A 20360-nucleotide genomic window follows, 5' to 3' on the forward strand; every position below is an offset into this window, starting at 1 on the left:
CTTAACTGTGGAAGTTATAAAAAAGTTACACATTATGAAAAAGTTTACATTATGAAAACTAAAAAAAAAAAAAAAGAGTACTGTTTTTCATACTACTCGTGCAGTTTATTTAATTGCAGGTTGATCTCCTTTGCAAAACAAATGGTAATTTAAGAGTTAATCAGACTGTGTTACTTGAATGTGTTGCTGGATGTTTGATATTTAACTTTTTTCCAAGGCTGAACAAAAAATTATACAATAATAATTTATGTTAATGCTATCAAAAGTATCTAGAGATATAAAAAAAAGTAATAAGTTTTCAGAATACTTTGCTGTCATATTTTTGAAATCACAGTAACTATGTATGTGTATATACGTACAGCAACTAGCAGAAGAATCTACATACAGGAATGAGCTCCAGATGCAGCTGGATAGTAAAGAGAGTGACATAGAACAACTACGAAGGAAAATCTTGGACCTCCAGCAAGGAATGGATTCTACCAGTGTTGCTAGCCTCCAGCCAGATGAAACAGATGGAAATCTTTCAGGTAAGAGAAAAGCATATTTGAACGACTTGACTTTGTGCATACACATAATTTCAGAAGGTACCGTTTCCAACAAGTTGCTACCTTTTAAAATCTTTTGTCATTCTTTTCCAGTATTGCCTATCCACTTCCTCATTTTTTATATTTTATTTCATAGCTTAGCTGCTTATATTTAAGTCTGAATTTCTTTCCACATTACACTTCCCACTGTATAGCTTGACATTAGCATAATTTTTATTCACTTTCATGGAAGGAATATCTTTGCATCTGCTGCTGTTTGCATATAGTGAATACAATGTGCAGTGTCCAGTGAGCAGAATACAGGGCCAGCTCTTCCACAACATTGTGACTGTATTTTGAATGCAAAATTGCCTTGATCTTGTCTGTTCTTACAGTCATGTAGCGCCAGTGTGACAAGTGGCAATAATTTCCAATGTGAAAAATAATCAAGGAATGTTCATAATGCTGTTATGGTTGTATGGAGTTCTGATTTAGCAAATTCAAACAAGAGCAAATAATAATGTAGTTTGCCATTTCCATGTCGTGTCAGTTCCTTAAACAGGGAAAGTTTAGATTGGATATAAGGAGGAAATTCTTTCCTGTTAGGGTGGTGAGGCACTGGAATGTGTTGCCCAGGGAGGTTGTGAATGCTCCATCCCTGGCAGTGTGCAAGACCAGGTTGGATGAGGCCTTGGGTGATACGATTTAGCGTAAGGTGTCCCTGCCCACGGCAGGGGGGTTGGAACTAGATGATCTTAAGGTCCTTTCCAACCCTAACTAGTCTATGATTCTATGATTCTATGATATTTTGAGACTCAATGTTACACTGATCAGTGATCTCTTCCTCCCCAGTGTTTGAAAAGTGCAATCGGTTAGTACTTTCACGTGATCCACTTCTGTATCTCCTAGATACAGGAAAAAATGTTCAGTGGTAATAAGCTGTGCTTAACAATTTCCAGATGTTGGAGCTAGGTTTATATTTTGCATAGTTAAGTAATTTTATAATTCATCATGAAGTTATTAATAAATTGACTTACAGATTTACAGTCTGATTTTTATTGTAGAAAAATATATTCAAGCATACAAAAATAGAATACTATTTTGGGTATTTTAAGACTTCAGTGGACAATTAATCAGATAAAAGTAAATAGAATCATGTTTTCCTGTTAATGCACTTCATGCTGCTCAGATTGCCACATTCTAGAGTTTTTCCAGGGGTCTTAGAGTGATAGAAATTTCAGGTAGGTTACCAGACTTAGCGTATGTTTTTATGTAGTTACTCCTTTCTGTGTCTATTTTCATGTCCTTTCTTCCCCATAGTATATTTTTAGATTTTTAGTTCATAATTGAGTGAAATCTGTTCTAGAATAGATTTTCATTTGGGTAGTGATACAGTCTTTTCTTCACAGCTTCCATTCTGTCCAAGAAGTGTTTTGCTCTCTGAATTTTGATCTGTAAAACACTCCGGCAGTTGCCATCTTGTAAAGTAAATGTCTGTTTTACTTCTTTTGAAAATGTCTTCTGGACGAGACTTCCATCAGAACTCAGTATTGGGAATTCTTAGAATTACTAGATTGGTGAAGGAACATTTTTATTCTTAGCTGTCACCTGCTAGGAAACTCTCACTGGTATTTCTGAACTGTCAGTATTTCTCAGGAGTTTCTCGTAGATGCTAATTATCAGTGCATTCCATTTATCTGGGGTAAAAAAAAAAAGAAATCAGAGGGGTTTTACTTAGTGTTTTTTCTGTGCTCAATTTAGTATTGGGAATCAAGCATAATATTTGATAGTGTCTCTAAATGAAGAACACTGTAGTTCATATTTTTTAATTGAAAATTTCAGACCTCCTGTGAACTGAAAGCTTCATTTTTTTCTACAAGAAAACAGACTAGATTTGTTCTACATAAGAGGATAGTTTTGAACTTTCTTACTTTTCTTATCAGTCATTTTCAGCTTGATGGCTGTTGTGTGTTACACTGAAAACACGCAATGCCTCCATGTGCCAGATTTGAGGAAGACGGAGAAGGAAAACTGAAAGCTGCAGTCAGAACTTAATCAAGAAAAAGGAATTCAGTCAGATTCTCCATTTTCTTCTTAAAGGCAGTAGTATGTCAGTGTGACCTTGTTGTCTCCCAAGATCTTAGGAAGGCTGTAGGAACAAGCTCTTTTTGTCTGCTTGTTACAGTCCATTATTTTCAGTTTCACCTCTGGAGATGTGTATGGCTTCTTGATTATGACTGTTCCTTGCCACTTCAGTTTTGGGGGCAGAAATTTTGGTATGTGCAGTATCATCTCCATTGTTAATTAGAACATCACAGTTACTGGAAGCTCTTGTGGTCTTCATCTTCTATACTCATGACCCCTCTATTTCTTTTTTAATAACCTTTCATTTCTTTTGTCTTCTTTCTTGCTCTTTTCTCCACACATGCCTCAGCTTTTTACTGCAGTTGTGCTGATGGTGGTACTGTGTCATATAGTTAGGACCTCTAATACGTGTTATTAAGACTTGTCTAGATTTAGATCATGTCCTTACATGTTGCTGCTTTTTAAATTAAAAGAGTTTAAGTGACATTGGTATATATAGTCAGTTTTCACATATTTGCTAAAGAGCCAAGTAGAGGGTAGAGAATGATTGCACTAGTAGTGTGAGGACAAAAAAAAAAAAAGAATTTTCAAAGTAGAAGTATACCATGAAAGAGAAAATTATCCGGCACGTAGTTATTTTTCTGCAAACCAAGTAATTAGTCTTCAAAAAGAAAAGTGGCATGCCACAGCAGCTCATTTGCTGCAATTCAGTTCTATGAAGTTGTTTGTCTTCAGCTGTGTGCTAAGTTCACATCACTTTTGTGGCCTGAACATAGACATTCTTTCAGAACACTTTGAAAAGCAGCTTGTTTAAGAGGTAATTTTTTCTGTGGTAGATATTTGGTGGTAGATACAGAGAAATTACACAGTAACACACCTTACAGCTGCATCTGTGGTTTCTGTCTGTCACTGAACTAAACCCTCTCAATTTCGGGTGGCTCCCAAGGCCACTTAGGTACTCTCAAGGTAGGGATTGGGTCATTTAGACAATACAGACTATTCTCAGGCATTTGCTTCTTCAGATGGGAAGGATCATGACATGGACGAAGGTTTTCCTTGTATTCAGTTCCAGGCATTTTTTGTAACTCACACTCCTGATTATAGAATCATAGAATGATTAGGGTTGGAAAGGACCTTAAGATCATCTAGTTCCAACCCCCCTGCCATGGGCAGCGAAACCTCACACTAAACCATGTCACCCAAGGCTGCGTCCAACCTGATCTTGAACACTGCCAGGGATGGAGCATTCACAGCCTCCTTGGGCAACCCATTCCAGTGCCTCACCACCCCAACAGGAAAGAATTTCCTCCTTATATCCAATCTAAACTTCCCCTGTTTAAGTTTTAACCCGTTACCCCTTGTTCTGTCACTACAGTCCCTAATGAAGAGTCCCTCCCCAGCATCCCTATAGGCCCCCTTCAGATACTGGAAGGCTGCTATGAAGTCTCCACGCAGCCTTCTCTCCAGGCTGTACAGCCCCAACTTTCTCAGCCTGTCTTCATATGAGAGGTGCTGATAATTGATTCAGATAGCAGCTCATGTCTCAGTTGTGTCTCCAATGTTAATAGAGTCCTTGCTGAAACAGCTGAAATACTTGCTTTTTATTGATGCCTTTGAAATGTATCTTCCTCCTGGCTGGACTTAGGAAATCTGAATGCCTACATGGTTGTAAACAGAATTCTTCTCTGTCAAGACAAACCCTAATCAGGAACTTAAAGGATTTTGTCCTAGTTGTCATAGGGCACTTGTTATAAATTAATTCTTTTCATCTGACTGGGAAGATAATTTAAGTAGTTGAGCTGTCCTGCATGTTTAACTGCTGTGCATAATATTTTACAGCATAGGTTATAAATCATATTTTACACAAAAATAGTATTGAATAATAAACATGGACTATTTAAGCCCATAGTTTTTTTTGGAATATGAAACATAGGACTTTCTGAAACACCTGCAAGTAGCTATCACCTGAATAAACCTCAAAGCAAGTTCCAGCCAGCAATCCTTGGTGAGATACACGTGAAATTATAGTAAGACAGCCTGAGGAAGGAAAGAATCCAGAGGGAAGGGTAAACTGGAAGAATTAGCAAGATAGTATCTCTAGTTATGTGGTTACCATGGAAGAGTCTGAGGCGTAGGAATTCTTGAACATTGGAAAAAGATGCTTTACTGCTCATGAAAGCGCCTATGTTACTTAGCTCATAAGTTTCATAAATCATTATAGTCATGGTTGTCTTTTGTGATTCTATTGAAGACTTACTGTTAGAAGTCAAATTTATCATACTGAATTCACAGTGAATCCTGGCAATACGAATACTAGTCATGAAGATATTTAGAATGCAAATCCACATTTTTATATATATTCAGAGATAATTCTAACATCTGTAGCTTTTATGGAATTGTTTCTTCATATTCTTTTCAGGTCCAGCTAGCTATCAGATATTTTTGAGGCCTATCTTGGATTAGCTGGATTGGGAAAAAATGAACTATCTATTCTGGGATTCTTTCCAAAATACAGGGATGTTGTCAGGCAATAGTTTTGAGCCTGCTTTTAAAGACAAGAATAGAAGAACCTTTTTAATAGTCTAGATAGCCCATATTTTCTTAATTACTTAATCAGAATACTCATAAATATTATTTTTCTGGTTCAAATATTTGTGAAATGGCCAGATGAACATTTGTAGTTTTGCTAGCTAACTCTGTCAAGGGAGATTAAAATACACTATAAATATTACTTGAGACAAACCTTTATGATGAGGTTGGAAGGAAAGGACTTATCTACCCTTTCAAGAGTACATTTGGTTCCAGACGGATGTTAGCTGTGATACATTCATAAATTGTTATTTTCAACTGCAGAATGTTATTCGCAGCTCAGAAATCATCTGTCATGCAAATAAAATTTGCTTACTAAAATAGATTTGTAGTAGGCAGAAAAGAATGTCAACCAATTCATTTGTAATGGCTCACCAACTTTCTACTTCCTTTGAAATTTCTATCAGAATGTGATGAAATAGAAGTGAACTAAGAAAAACTGACTCTATAAGCAACATAATACCTGGTGCATCTTTTAAAGTTTGCCATTATTGGATCTTTCCAGATTTTCATATACCACAGTTTTGACAGATGTGTACTTATTCCTTTCAAATCACCATCATCCATTCTGTCTGTATTCCTTTTGAACTACATAGCAATTTTTTTGTTACCAATTAATTGGTTCTTTATTAGCAGATGTTCTCTATTAGCAGTTAATTAGTTCTTTTACAATGAAGGACTTGAGTTTTAGGATATTTCTAAAATTTCTAAAAATTGAAGAATCTTCTCTTGATGTAAAAGCTATTCAAAATAAGGGTAAGCATCATTTGTGATGCTGTGAAGGAAATAGGTTTGCTTTTCCAAAGCTACTGAATATCAAGAACTGGGGAAGAGCCTGGGGGGGGATGAAACTCTCACTCCCCACTGTTCTTGTGCAGATATGAGAGGCAGGGAAAAAAATTTCCTTCATTTTTCTAGGAAATTTTCTTACTGGAATGAGTTCTGCTAAGATGCCTTTCTTCCAATGAGAATTTCAGTAGTTCAGCAATCCCAAAAATATGTGAAGTTACTTTCTGTGGAGAAATGTTAGGAAATGATTCTATGTTTTTAAGCGCAGTCCACTTCTAAATATTGTATCCTGTCAGGCTAATGCTGGAAGGGGGGGGGGGTATGCCTAATTTTAATGCCTTATGCAAGGCTAGGCTGCTAGTCTCATTATTTTACAAAACAAAGTGTATGGACAATATCTTAAATATATATTTGGATGTTATTTTCAGAGCTTGCTTGGAGTTATCTCTGAAGAATAAAAGGACTCAGTAGTTCCTTCTTACATACATACTTGTGGAAGATGTTTTGGGAGATTCTAACTTAATGTTTTTGAAATTTTCAGTGTTGCCAGTTCAGCTTATTGTAAAGGTGCATTCACAGAATCACACAACATTTAAAAATGTACAAGTTTTTTTCTCAATTGTGAAATTTTATAATTATGGAGTGAAAATCTGATTACTGTGTTCACATTTACAAAATTGTAAGACTCTTTACTATGTAATTTCAGATTCATGGAATCACAACAGCTTTTTACTGCTATTACCTGGCTTCTGAATTTAAAAGAACTCTCAAACCCCAGTATCAGCTAGCTGGAGAGTGTTTAAACACTGAGTTGCAATAGGCAGAATGCTAGTTTTCTTTTGATGCTTTGTTGTATAATTGTTAAATTATTTCAGTAGTTTTATGGCAGGAAAATACGCTATTACATTACTTTTTGGAAAATTGTCTACCGACAATTTGAGTAAAACACTTGTCTCTTATTCTTTATATCTAGTTGATTCTTCCTGCATTCCTTATTTATTTATCTCCTATGCTTACCTTCTGTGAGTAACGGGACACCCGTGTAACTTTGCAACTTTGCTTGCTCTTGTGCGTTCTCCTTTTTTTTTTGTATCCCTTGGAAATTGTGGATCTGATTTGTTTTAGCTGTGCATCTTCCTGCTGAGTATTTTCATGTAGCCTTTCCAAATGTTAAATTGTGTTTATATTGAAAAATCTCTTAATCATCCTCCTTTTAAGCAGTAACACATTTTTGAAGTGAAGTCTTTACAGCTTGGCTCCTTGCAAACTATTTACATACAGTGTTAGCTTTTGGCATCAAGGAAAACAGCTTCACTTTATTTTGCAGCAACTGTAGCATATGTTAGCTTGCGATGAAGCATGAAGTAAATGCTTATATCTTCATTTTATTTAGCTGTGCTTTTTATTCTGCTTTGCTGAATAGGTAATTGCCTATTACTGCATGTAGTACATCTTCTTTTCTAGTAATAGCTTGCTTTTGTGCTGTTCTGCTTTGTTATTATAATTATATAACATTATTTAATATGTTTTTTAAAAAAAAAAAAACAAAACAGAATCAAGACTTGAAGGCTGGCTTTCAATACCAAACAAAGGAAATATAAAGCGGCATGGCTGGAAGAAACAGGTACAAATGGAGGGGGTTTTTTCTTCCTCAACTCCCTTGAGAAGTTTTGTAGACATACAGTGAATGGTTTTACAGCTCACATTTAAGAAACAAATTAGAGTAATTCAGTGTGTCTACATTATTGAAGAAAAAAGAAAGCCAACAAGAAAATTCAAGTTCAGTGTGAAATCTGTAGTAGTAAGACTGTGCAAATTTACAACAGGTGAGTGAGGAAATGCTTTACCGTGATCATCTTGGAACCATTAAAAATCCCATTTGTCCTTTGAGTAAGCTTCTTTATAATCATGTTACTGAAAATGAAGCTATTTGTTCACCTTGGCAGCAGAGAGTAGAGAATTTTACAGTCTTGAACTCACTGGGAAATGCTTAGGTTAGAGGTGTTGGATCTTAAGGCGTATTGGTTACGAACTTTCTGAGCATCTTGCTTTGTTTTTCCTGTCAAATGAGCAAATGTTTGTAATTCTGTGTGATTGTGAGCAGCTCTGGAAGGATGTCTGTGTACTTTAGGTTGAAGACAGCATCCTTGGGCTTTTTGGGGTTGGGGGGTGGACACTGCAGGCATACTCAGCATTTGGGAATTCTCTTGGAAGTAGGGCCTGCAGTCCATTCCTGCTCTAAAACTCACAGTGCGATTTTAACTTGGCTTTATCCTTTATTTCCCTAGTATGTTGTGGTGAGCAGTAAAAAGATACTGTTCTACAATGATGAAAAGGACAAGGATCAGTCTAATCCATCCATGGTACTAGATATAGAGTAAGTAAAGTTACTGTTAATTTTGGATACAAATTGGTAAAAGTGCATTGTATGTGAGGTAACTCATAACAAATCTAGAAGCTTGGAATCAAAATTCCATAAATAATTTGTAATTTCCCATACTATTTGGAAAACATCTGTTTAACTATATTTTAGATGCTGTTAACAGAAGATACTACTTTTTTTTGGCCTGCTGTTGCTAAAAGTTAGAAAAATGTTAAATGCACAATAGTGTGGCACTGTTTGTAGTCACTGGTCTGAATTTACAGAAAGGAAAGCCTCGTTATGAGAGAGGAGGGTCAGAGATAGTGAGGGACCTATCTCTTGTTACAATTCAGTGTAAGGACAGGTGTTTCCAGTTGCTTCAGCTGATTTCAGTTCTCATCCCCTTGCCTCATACCTTTTTCTTGCTGTCTGAGAAAGACTCAATGTTGATCAAGCCCAAAGCATTTCTAGCTTTTCCAGATGGTTTCAGTCTAGAATGACAAAATAAATGAATTGTGATCCCTTTACATCGGTTATACATGAGGAGAACTGTGTCAGTTATCAGTGAAGCCCATCGATGATACATGACTCTGATGTTTGAACAGCTGATTGACATTATGGACCTTATAGAGTAGTAATTGAAAAAAAGGTTTTGAATTTCATTAATAGGTCTGTCGGTGACTAACAAATACAGTGGTCTGGAAGGAATCTCAAACTCAGGAAGTGCTTAAGCTGCCAATTGCTCGTAACCAGGAAAAGAGTTATTTTTTCTTTGAGCTGTTTCTTGCTCTCTTTTCATAAATATCTGTTATGGCAACTGTTGAAAACAGGATGTTGGGATAGATGGAGTTAGTCTTGACCCAGTATAAAATGATGTTTGTTCCAAGTTTTATAGCATTTTAAACAGCTGGTGCCCCAGATTGCCTTTTTGTGGTGCTCTGGCATTGATTATTTATTAACTGATAACATGATTCAGTAAAAACAAATAAATTACTGAGTAGTACTAGACTTCATATGGTTATCACACAGGGTTATCAGTAAGCTCTTCTAGCAATAATCAGGCTTCCCAGTGTTCTGAGGAAGAATTTGAAAGTCTTTTTCACATGTAAATTTGCCATGATGGATCTTGAACCCATTGTAAGGTAACCCTCTTTCCATGCTATGAAATATTTTGGTCTTACTTGGGAAGACAAGATCTATATCGTTTATGAATTAGTTTAAAGTCACATTACAGCTTGAATTCTATCATAATGCTTACATAAACAAGGTCTATAAGAACTAAAAAGCACTTTGATAACTGTTTTAAAAGCACAGTTAGCCTTTCAGCATTTTCTGAATCATATTTCTTTAATCTAGTAAGCTGTTCCATGTCCGGCCTGTAACTCAAGGAGATGTGTATAGAGCTGAAACTGAAGAAATTCCTAAAATATTCCAGGTAAAAAGAAGAGTACTCTCATTTCTATTTACACCGCTTGAAAAAGTTTGGCAGCTTCTTTGAAAAGTGTATAAAGATACATGGAGCTTCAACAGTAACACAGCAGTCTTCTCTTTCAGATTCTCTATGCTAATGAGGGGGAATGCAGGAAGGAGCTGGAGGTAGAACCAGTACAGCCAGCAGAGAAGACAAATTTTCTGAATCACAAAGGCCATGAATTTATTCCAACATTATACCACTTCCCAGCCAACTGTGAGGCCTGTGCCAAACCCCTTTGGCATGTCTTTAAACCCCCTGCTGCCCTAGAATGTCGAAGATGCCACGTAAAGTGCCACAGAGACCACTTGGATAAAAAGGAGGAATTAATTGCACCGTGCAAAGGTATGAGTAAGATATATAGTAATACAAGGTATATATTACATACTCATGGGGTTTTGAGTTCTCTATTCCCTGCATAGTTTAGTAAACCTACTAAACTGTTGGAGGCAGATAAAAACACTTGAGTTTAAATGTTTTCTACTCCTTAGTTCTATAATTTTAGATGTGAAAGGTGATATTAAAATACAAGTGTTAACAATGCATATGAGCAGGCACCTGTGGGAAGCCTCTGTTGGGAGGCCATTGGTGGTGTGAGTGACATGGCTCTGCTGAGGGCCCTGAGAGCACAAGGGTTTCCAGACATTTGTGCCCAAGTATGGGGCAGCTCCTTGGTCCCCAGACCATTCTCTCTGTACTTACACATGGCCCACATGGCCCCACAAGGGACAGTGCAGTGGCCACATCACCAAGGTGTGTTAACCCCTTGAAGAGTAGTACTTCAGGCACTTCATAGATTTAAGTAAAGGTTTCCTCTTTCTGAAGTGGAGCCTTTAAGTTTCTACTCTGGAACTCACCCTAAGGCACCCACACAACTTTTCAGTGTATTAAGACTACAATTAGTGTAAGCTTTCTCATTTCTTGACTATCAGTGTTAGACTCAAGAATATTAATGCAGAGTGACAAATATTGAAGAAAACTATATACATAATTTCCCCTGCTGTCTGCTGAAAACAAAATGGAAATGGATAAACAAATCCAAAACAAGTATGTATAAAGGTGCTGTTGTTCTTTCCAGTGGCACACCTGGCAGGTCATAATTCTTATTTTGATAATGAGTCCTAGTTTTGATGGAATTGTCTTCCTCCTTTTACTTACAGTGAGTTATGATGTAACTTCAGCAAGAGACTTGCTGTTACTGGCATCCTGTCAAGATGAACAGAAGAAGTGGGTGACTCATTTAGTAAAGAAGATCCCTAAGACACCACCATCTACTTTTGTTCGTGCTTCTCCTAGAACTATGTCTACAAGATCCTCAGCAAATCAGTCATTCCGAAAAGTTGTTAAAAATACTTCTGGAAAAAATAGGTGAGAGAGAAACTACAAAAGCTGCTAAAAATATGTCTGTCAATCCTATTTAATGTGAAGTTGTGAAATAATTCCATAGTTACGACTGTTGAACCGCTGATCTAAATCTCTGCTCAAATCTTCATAGATTGCGGTAACTGTATCAGTTCTTTGATTCTGGAAAGGTACCCTAGGTTTCCTTGATTCTGGAAAGGTGCCTGGCCTGCGAATGCATGTGAAGGAGCTGGTTGCATTGTTTTCTGTTTAAAGGCGAGGCTCGGTAGATGTATGAGCAATGAATGATCTACGTAGTCATTCATGGATTGACTCATAGAACTTGTATAAACTGGAAATCTGCGGATGGGGTTGAAATGAGAAACTTACAGATTCTCACTCTGTTGTTACCCCATTTATTTTGGTGTGAAGCAGCTTAATTCCATTTTTTCTCCCTGCTTAGTCACTCCCTGCTTTCTCCCATCCCAGCAGTTATTTTTGTAAGCTATTTGTGACTGCATTAACCAGGGCAAAATTTAAAATACAGCTTTTAATGCTAGGTTAGTGGAAGCTGAATTTTAGTGTGCATTAGCTTCCTCATACAGTATGCGTGTTCCTCTCCCCCAGAATAAACACCTGAGTCAACAGTACAAAGTGGACACTTCATGTTTCAGAAGTGAAAGAGTCTTCCTAGATTGGCAGAGCTACCAAAATAAATGTCTGGCAAACATTCCTTGCATCAAGTGCAAAGAAAGCAAGCATTTGCATGTAAAGATGAACTGGGTGTATCATGAAGCATCCTCCTGCAGAGGAGAGTAGGAAAAAAAATCTGAAAGATACAAAGGGTGCTGATATTTTGTCCCCATAATTAACACTGAAACGTAAGTGACCATAGTTTTGAGATACTAACATGCTCAGTGAAGGCCCTCAAGATAATCTCATCCAGGAAGATTAATTTAGGTCTCAAATACAAAGCTGACAATATAAAAAACAGTGATGTTGTGGGCAGTATTGTGCTAGAGGTAATAACCAGTGCAACAGCATGAGGAGAAGGACATAAAAAGAAATCTGTGACCAGCAGCTAAGAACATGTAGCTGTGCTGGAGTATTTTGGAGGAGAAGCCATGTTCACAAACAGGGAACAAAGTCTTAAGTTTGCCGGTTATAGTAGGAACATAACTGAATCATGATGTGATTTGACATTTTTTGACACTGGCAAAGCTGAAGTTGTGAAACACAGAAGCACTTGATCTGTGGGGAGATTTCCTGGGAAGAGGGAAGTTTTTCCTTACAGTCTTCACTGTAAAAGCAATTGAAACGGGTGAGTGGGGTGGAAAAGCACCCGGTGATAAACTGGGGTTAAGAAGAATGACTGTAAAATCAGAGTTTACTTACTAAATAGTAGCATTAGTATGTACCAAATAAAGATAAATTGGTAATTGCTAATTTCAGGGGGTTCAGTCATGTTTGTTATGTATTTACCTGATGTGTACTTGTACAACAAAGTCTTGTTAAATTGTCTTGTCTACAAGGTGCTCATTTCTCCCAACTTCCAAAAGCTTAGCAGTGTTTCCAAACTTACTTTTCTTTCAGTCCTCAATTTTCCAAGATAAACTGAAAAATATTAGACTCCAGGTATTTTGGATATAAATGACACCTGTTGATTTTAAAATCTGCATCATTAATAGCTGTTGTTTAACATCATCTTTATTTCCAAGAGGACTGTTGAAGTACTCCTGTTCTGTGGTTGAGAAAAACACTGTGGTTTTATGTATCATATGATACATTTATTTCAGCAATACTCAGGATTATAGAAACCAGTTATTAAAGGCAAACCTTTTAAACAGGCAGATAAAGATAACACAAGTATTTATGACTGATTAAAGAGCTGTGTAACTGACTAGTAAGATTTTTCAGTGAGTCTTCGACCATCTAAGTCTGAAAGAAGCAGCATGTTACGATGGTACTTGATTAGGTGGAATGATTTTGATACTGAATCACTGTCCCATTGTCAATTCTGGGAAACAAACAGAACTGATAATGTAGAATTCATTAAAATATGAAGTTATTAAAATGTGACACTTAAATAATGCTTGTCAACATGACAGAAAAGACTTCAAATTAACTGAAAATCTTTTGTTGAGGCAGCATTCTTGGACAGTAAAACCAAACAAAACAACAAACACCCTCAAACCAAACAACCAGCCAGTGGTGTTGGAAAGAATTATTTTACTACACCATTTACGTGCATCTTGAAGCTGCATTAATGGGAATAATCTGAAACAACACTTGGAAGATGTGGTCATGATGGTACATTTTAGAGTTCATCCTCTGTTATTGAGTACACAAGACTCTTCCCTCCTCCTGGCCAAACCTTATCTAGATAGAGTTCACTTGGTAACGATAGTGCGTACCTCTATTTCACATTTAGATATTTAGAGTTGCAGCCACTGATCCTTGGTCAGTGCTTGAAATTATCTCTTTTGGACCCTTCCATGAAGGTCCATAATTCAGTTTTCTGACTGTCTGAAAAAAAGTAAACTTATTTTTCTAAGCTAGTGATTGAATCAGCCTGCTAAGAAGTGCAGTGATTGCTAGAACTGAGGACAGGTAAGTAGGAGGATGCTCCCCTGGGTTAGGAAGGTGACGTGTAGAACAGTGGGCCCTTTTCCTTTCAGGATAAGGCTTCTCTGAACTCAGTACACTGCACCCTGCAGATGTGGGAGTAAGAGTAGCAGTGATGATTTGTATGGGCTATACATGTTTAGCTTTTACTAAGTACCTGAAAATTGTTCTTTTGTCAAACAGTGTATCAGAACTTGATCTTGGTGATGGAGGTGTACCATGTAAGCAGGCATTAACTGTTTTATTGAATGGATACAGACTTTGACACATGCTTTGAGACATTTTGGGTCTGGTCCACCTTTCTTTGCAGTCAGTAGGCAGCATTTCATTGTCTTCATGGAGAGGTGTATTAGACCATTAAAAGGACCCTCACATAAAAGTTCATCTGAAGTTCTATTCCCCATTTTAATAACTTATTGCTAAGAAATATGAATCAGAACTTCATGATGAACTTGCTAGCATTTGCAGTACTGCTTCTAGACCTGAAATTACACTTTGTAGTTTACAGTGTGCTAATTCATACCATCGTACCAGCACAGTTGGCAAATTTTGTTTTCGTGTATTTGGACTTTGGCGCCTGATCAAGTTATTACATGCTTAAAAAACCCCAAATCTGAACAAACTCCTGTGTATCAGATGAGCTCTGGCAACTGCATGTGTGTGTGCTTTTAGCCCCATAGAGCCTTTTCTTGTCATGCAAGTGGAAGAGGGTCACCTTGCATTTGCCGTGAATACACTCATGATTGTTTAGCTGAATTGTTCACTTGTAAAGCCTCAGTAATATTGTCATCTGTCTGACCTCTGTATTTATTTCATATTGATTGAAACAAAGAACAGTTTGTGGAAGATTGTGTAGGTATGATCTTAGCATTATACCATGTCAATTGAAAGAGTATTTTGTTAATGTAAAATATTTCCTTCACTGGAGCTCTTGGCAAACATGCACTGGTTCTGTGAAGCTAATTTTTTGCTGCTTGTAATTAATTGTCTCTTTTCTTCTTTATTCCAGCTAACCACATGTACAGTGCTTATTGGGAAATCATGGGATGCAGTCTGAGAAACAGGGCTTTTTTTAACCACACAGAGCAGTGCAGACGGGCTGTTGTTCCTTTCAACATAACTATCACAGGCTTCAGGGTTAAGATTGCTATTACTGTCTCCTCCTTGCTTTGGCACAAAAGCACGCTGAGGGTGTTTAATTGCGGGTTTGCCTAAAGGTAGATTAGATTAATTATTACTATGTAATGCAAGTTAAAGCAAATAAAGCTTAGCTAGGTGTATAAAAAAGGTGCTGCCTTTTTGGATTTTTTAAAAAAAGCCTGTCAATCATGATGAATGCAGCCAACTTTCTTTGCATCAGTGAAAGAAAAGGACTATTCACCCTGTGAAGGGGCTATTTATGTCAAGATGAGCATACAAAATGGAGTAGAAGAGAAAGGTATCTCAGTGAGAAGGACTGCAATTGCTTTCAAGACTCAAAGTTGTGATCTTGAAGACTGCAGAACTAGCTTAAAAATGAAGCCTTATCACTTGAACTTCAGTGCCTTCACTGCAGAGTTCTTAACAGCCTTATTGCTAACCACCTACTATGGAATGGATCAAAGTGTTAAATATTTTGCATTATGCTTTACAAAATACTGATTTCAGCAGGTTTGTAAAGGGGGGAAAACAAGTAATTGCCTTTAATCTATGCATTTTTGCCAAGCCATACTGAATTATTGTTCTATTAGAGGCATTAGAAACTAACAGTAAAAAGAACCACCAAGTTTGGAAGCGTATTTTGGGGTACATCATTTCTGTAACTGTGTAATGTATTGCCTTACAATTTTAAGTGATAACGTACATTAAGTTAACAAACATTATGAAATATATGCACTGTTTGAACTGTAAATTATTGTTAGAACACTTTTACTGGGTTTTACATTGTCCTTTTAGTGCCTTGAGATAGTTGTATTATTGCCATGTCAATAAATGTAGAAATCTAAAACTAAACAAAGGAAAGGTCTAAAAAACTATTGCATATCCATGGTTTTTACTGAATTTTAATTGGTTTAAGTATTGTAGATGCATTTTCTAAATTAAGTACAATCTTTGAATGAAAATTCCTCATACAAAGAAAGATTGATTTGGGTTTAAGCCAAGCGATGTGTAGGCAATGCAGGGAAAAATAACAGGAAAGCATGTAACACAAAACGCTCTGGGTAATTCAGGAATTTCAGTGAATGCTGTCAGACTCTTGCTTTGTAGCAGGAATACATTCATGGTATGGGCAGTATGGTATTTTATTTTATTTCTTAACCAAATACCTCCTCAGTAATTTATAATGGCTTTGCAGTTGTGTATTAAATAAGAAGCACTGGAAAACTGATTCGTCCTTAGGACGATTTGCATGTTTCAAGTGGTATTGAAAGCCGCACTGATGGATATGTAATAATAAACATATCTGTTATTAATATGGTAATGACTCTGTGCTCATTTAATGAGAAATAAAGTAATTTATGGAAACACCCTTTTGAAAACGACTGGCATGGTGTTTTCTCCTGACTGCAGCTTGTACATCTTTCTAAGCATACGGATGTTACAACAGCTTCCTAGTTCAAGGTGTGTTTGCAACATAACACCTAGGGGCCTCTGAAACATTTTTTTACTATTCTGCATGAGTAAGTAAATGCCATATTAAGTAAGTTTTTTCATTCCCTTATTCTCACAGCCTGCTCTAGTAGCCTAGATTGTATTTATTATTCAGCCACCACCCACCCTGAGCTTGCCATGTGATTGCTTCACTTTCCATGATGTAGGTTTGGAGCTCCAGAAATCCTGCTTATCTGGGGGAGGGAACCCTGATCAAAAGACAGAAAATTTTGTAGGGTGGGTTTTGTTGGTGGAGACTTGCGGGGAGGTTTGGCTTTGGCTTTTTTTTTTTCTTCTTTGGAAGAGCCTGTGCATCCCATGAAGCCACCTGTCCATAAATCAACCTGGGTAATCCACCAAGGCTTGTAGAACAATGGAACAGTAAGGACAAATCACATGCAAGTGACTATGTCCTTTGAAGGTCACAGTACAGATAAATAGAAGCAGGTGATGTGATTTCAGAATGTTCCTCTGTGTTGAGCTTGCTCTATCAGAAATGGCAGCAGTTTCAAAGCTGTGGTTGGAGCACACTAAAGGCTACCTTCCAGATCGCAGGTCATGCTGACTGTTAGCTTGCCAAGCAATACAAGGGATAATTATGACCTACTTTAATCTCCTATCACATAGCCAGAGGGAAAATAACACAGTAAGATGATTATAGAACTTTATTACTTAAATACATACATTACTGTAGGAAATTTAGAGCAGTAGAAAAGGCCTATAGTCAGGTCATTCTCTAGATGCAGCCTAAGTTTTGGATTGTTTTTCGGCTTTCCTGTTTGGGTAACTGGCTACCTCTTAAATGTGAACACACTCTTGCTTGAATAATTTCTTAAAAAAGAAAGTCCTATCTTATAGTTCCATATTTTATAAGTCTCAAAAATAGCATAAAAACTTCTGAATAGATTATGGATAGTGGGAAGAGAGAAGGATTTTGGAAAAAATGGGTTTACTGTGCAGATTGGCACACACTGTCATTTCCATAGCTTTTTAGCGCTGCTGAAATTCTGCAATTCTTTTTAAATGCTGATTTTGCTTGGGAAAAAAGACATAATGAAGTGTAAAATTACATTGACTTGCATGTCTGGGATAACTTGCAACTAAAATGCTGTAATAATAAAGTCTAGACATGCAAATTACAGTTTATGTGTTCGGGTAGGCTGATGTTGGCACTTGTTTACTATAAGTAAGGTGCCTATCTACAGGAATAGCTATACTATCAGGGAAATACCTGACTTTTTGAATTAGATATTTAACTGTGTAAACAGATTGGGGGGGGGGGGGTTATTTTAGCAAGCATCAGCTTTACCATTCAGAAAAAAAATAATCAGTGTGCTGTTATGTTCATTGCAGCTCCACTTTTTCTGGCTCTCGCCTTCATATTTTGCTTAGCTTTTGCCCTTGTCAGTAACAATTCCTCTCACAGGAACATTCTGCCTACTCTCACCTAATACAGTGCCAGAAGGTTATCAAGAGACGTCAGTGTATCAGCTATGAAAAGCTAAGTATAAATCAGCCTGGCTTCCGTCATGCTGGTGAAGCTGGCTGAGAAATTCAGGAGTCCAAATTCTTACATGATCATTTTTTGGTGACTTGCCTCCACCTTTTTTCCATTTTTGATTCCTGTATTAGGTTGAAAGTTCATTAATGGTGGTAGAATGCCCGAATCTGCTCTCTTTCATTCCCTCTTCAAGCCCCCCTATTCCTGCTGAAGGAAATAGGAAAAGATAAGAGTAGTTAGCTGTAGCAAAACAGCCTGGATAATGAAAAAAGGATGTAGCCTCTCCCACAAGTGGGATTCAGCAGCAGCCACCAATGCTGGACCCAGAAGCAAGTCAGGGCTCATGCAGTAAGGGAAGGAACAGCAGATGCTGAGCTTCCCTCTGAACTGGTGAACTGTACTGGAAATTCTTTATATACTAGTTACAAACAAAGAACCACAAAGGGGGATTTGGTTTGGAACAGTTTCCCCTGAGAAGCTGTGGCTGCCCCATCCCTGGAAGTGTTAAAGGCCAGGTTGGGACAGGGCAACTCGGTCTAATGGAAGGTGTCCCTGCTTATGGTAAGGGAGTTTGCACTAGATGATCTTTAAGGTGCCTTTCAATCCCAATCATTCTATTTTTCTTTCCACCAGCTATACATTCACAGTAACCCAGAATGCAAAAAGTTTGAAACCTGCTGAAATTGGACAAGTAACACCAAAATGGGGGATACTGTACTGTATATGTGACTTCTAAACAGCTGGATTGCTGTTTTTCTTTACCCTGCCATTACATTTTCTGTATCATCTATTATTAGAAGTCACACCCTATTGACACTATTTCTCAGTTTGTACTTGCTGTGAGATAGGGATCAAACACAGCAGCGGCTTCCAGGCTCGGAGCAGCATGCTGTGCCATAGCTCAGGGCCCAAAGCTGGCCCTTGGGGCAGTTGTGGTAATCTCCATTCAGGCCTCGCTTCGCCCTGTGTGGTGCTGGGAAGATCGTGCACATCAGAGTTGTGTTCAAGTATCTTGTTTCTGTTTCTCATTTGCCAGGTGCTCATTTGGAGACAGTGAAGGTTTGCAGTGCAGGGTAGTGGAATGCTTACCATAAAAAAGAACTTTTATTTAAACAAGTAAAGCACCATAGTGCATCAGATACTGAAAAATCATACCTAAAGCACTTGAAAGAGTTTAATAGGCATGGCAGCTATCTGTAAGACAGGAGTTGATGATGTGACTTGATCCTGTCTGTTGTGAATACACACACATAAAAAGGTTTAGAGCCTGAAGCTACATAGAAAGGTTCTCAAGAACATTGTGTTTCCTGTAGAAAATAAGATGCATTTTAATAAATGCATATATGTGTCAATAAATTTATATGTCAATATACTGGATGACACAGCTTCCCTTTTAAAGGAACTAGACATGTAAATGGAGTATTTTAGTTCCTGAGACTCCTTTTATTTAAAAAGAAGACTACCACCTTCGTTCTGTCACGGGCATCACAGAGGTGCCTAGGGCATGCTTTGCAACAGGCCTGCCTTGTTTCCCTGCACCTTTCATGGAGTGGCAGCTCCTGCTGTACTGCCTGAGGGTACACCTACTACTTGTGCTCCCCAGAACTGAGCCGTGAGAGATTTCCTACAGTAAAAGCCCTCTATAAACAGCTCTGGACTTGCTGTGACCCATCTTCCAGCATTAATAAATCCTGCCACGGCTATTATCCTGCATGCAGTGTTGTGGTATGGACACAGCCCCAGTCTTTGGATCCAAGCTAGTTTGCCTCCAGCCAGTTTGGGATGAGAAGCAGCTGTGCTCAGATGGCCCTGCATAAGGCCACAGAGACCCAGCCAGGGCAGGCAGCTTGGCTGTCCCCATGGCCCTGCAACCCAGCCTGGGGCTCCTCTTCACTAATCAAAAAAAACACAATTAATGTTCAAGGCTTCCTCACAATTCTATTGCTGTCAAGGTAATCTGTACATCATATTTTTAGATTGGATATAAGAAGTCCTTTACTGTAAGGGTGGTGAGGCACTGGAATGGGTTGCCCAAGGGAAGCTGTGAATGCTCCATTCCTGGTGGTGTTCAAGGCCAGGTTGGACAGAGCTTTGGGTGACTTGGTTTAGTGTGAGGTGTCCCTGCCCACGGCAGGGGGGTTGGAACTAGATGATCTTAAGGTCTTTTCTGACCCTAACCTATGATTCTATGTTTCTATGATATTTATGTATCAGGTTGCACTCTTTGTCTCTATACTCCCAATGTCAGTTTGTGTAAGATTCCAGGAATCCACTGATCCCTTCCTCAACGCAAAAATCACCAAGTCGTCACAGCAGGAAGAGGCCTAAGCGATCTCAGAGAGAATAGGGAGGTGGTAGTTCTTCACCTTGTGGAGGTCCTGAAGGGTTTTCCTCCAGATACAAACCCCGACGCTTCTCTTTCAGCGCGGCTCCCTCTAGTGT

The 20360-nt window shown here is 37.9% G+C and overlaps 1 protein-coding gene across 5 annotated transcripts in view; it reads left to right on the forward strand.

Annotated features, from left to right (window-relative positions):
- ROCK1 (Rho associated coiled-coil containing protein kinase 1) overlaps nt 1-16305 on the forward strand; it is an 86422-nt gene extending 70117 nt beyond the window's left edge. For 3 of the 5 annotated variants that reach the window (XM_062632871.1, XM_062632872.1, XM_062632873.1), the window contains 7 exons: nt 362-527; nt 7541-7611; nt 8276-8364; nt 9706-9784; nt 9904-10165; nt 10981-11188; nt 14796-16305. In XM_062632871.1, the coding sequence (XP_062488855.1) occupies nt 362-527; nt 7541-7611; nt 8276-8364; nt 9706-9784; nt 9904-10165; nt 10981-11188; nt 14796-14799 (879 nt within the window). In that variant the 3' untranslated portion in view covers nt 14800-16305. Of the gene's footprint in view, nt 1-361; nt 528-6960; nt 7010-7540; nt 7612-8275; nt 8365-9705; nt 9785-9903; nt 10166-10980; nt 11189-14795 lie in introns of those variants that run through there. The other 2 variants (XR_009967449.1, XR_009967450.1) reach the window with 1 other exon arrangement.
- Nucleotides 16306-20360: the final 4055 nt, after the last annotated feature.

Source organism: Pezoporus occidentalis, unplaced genomic scaffold (assembly GCF_034315485.1).
Source record: "Pezoporus occidentalis ecotype Australia unplaced genomic scaffold, CSIRO_AGI_Poc_V1 ctg4, whole genome shotgun sequence".
Taxonomy (NCBI): Eukaryota; Metazoa; Chordata; class Aves; order Psittaciformes; family Psittacidae; genus Pezoporus; species Pezoporus occidentalis.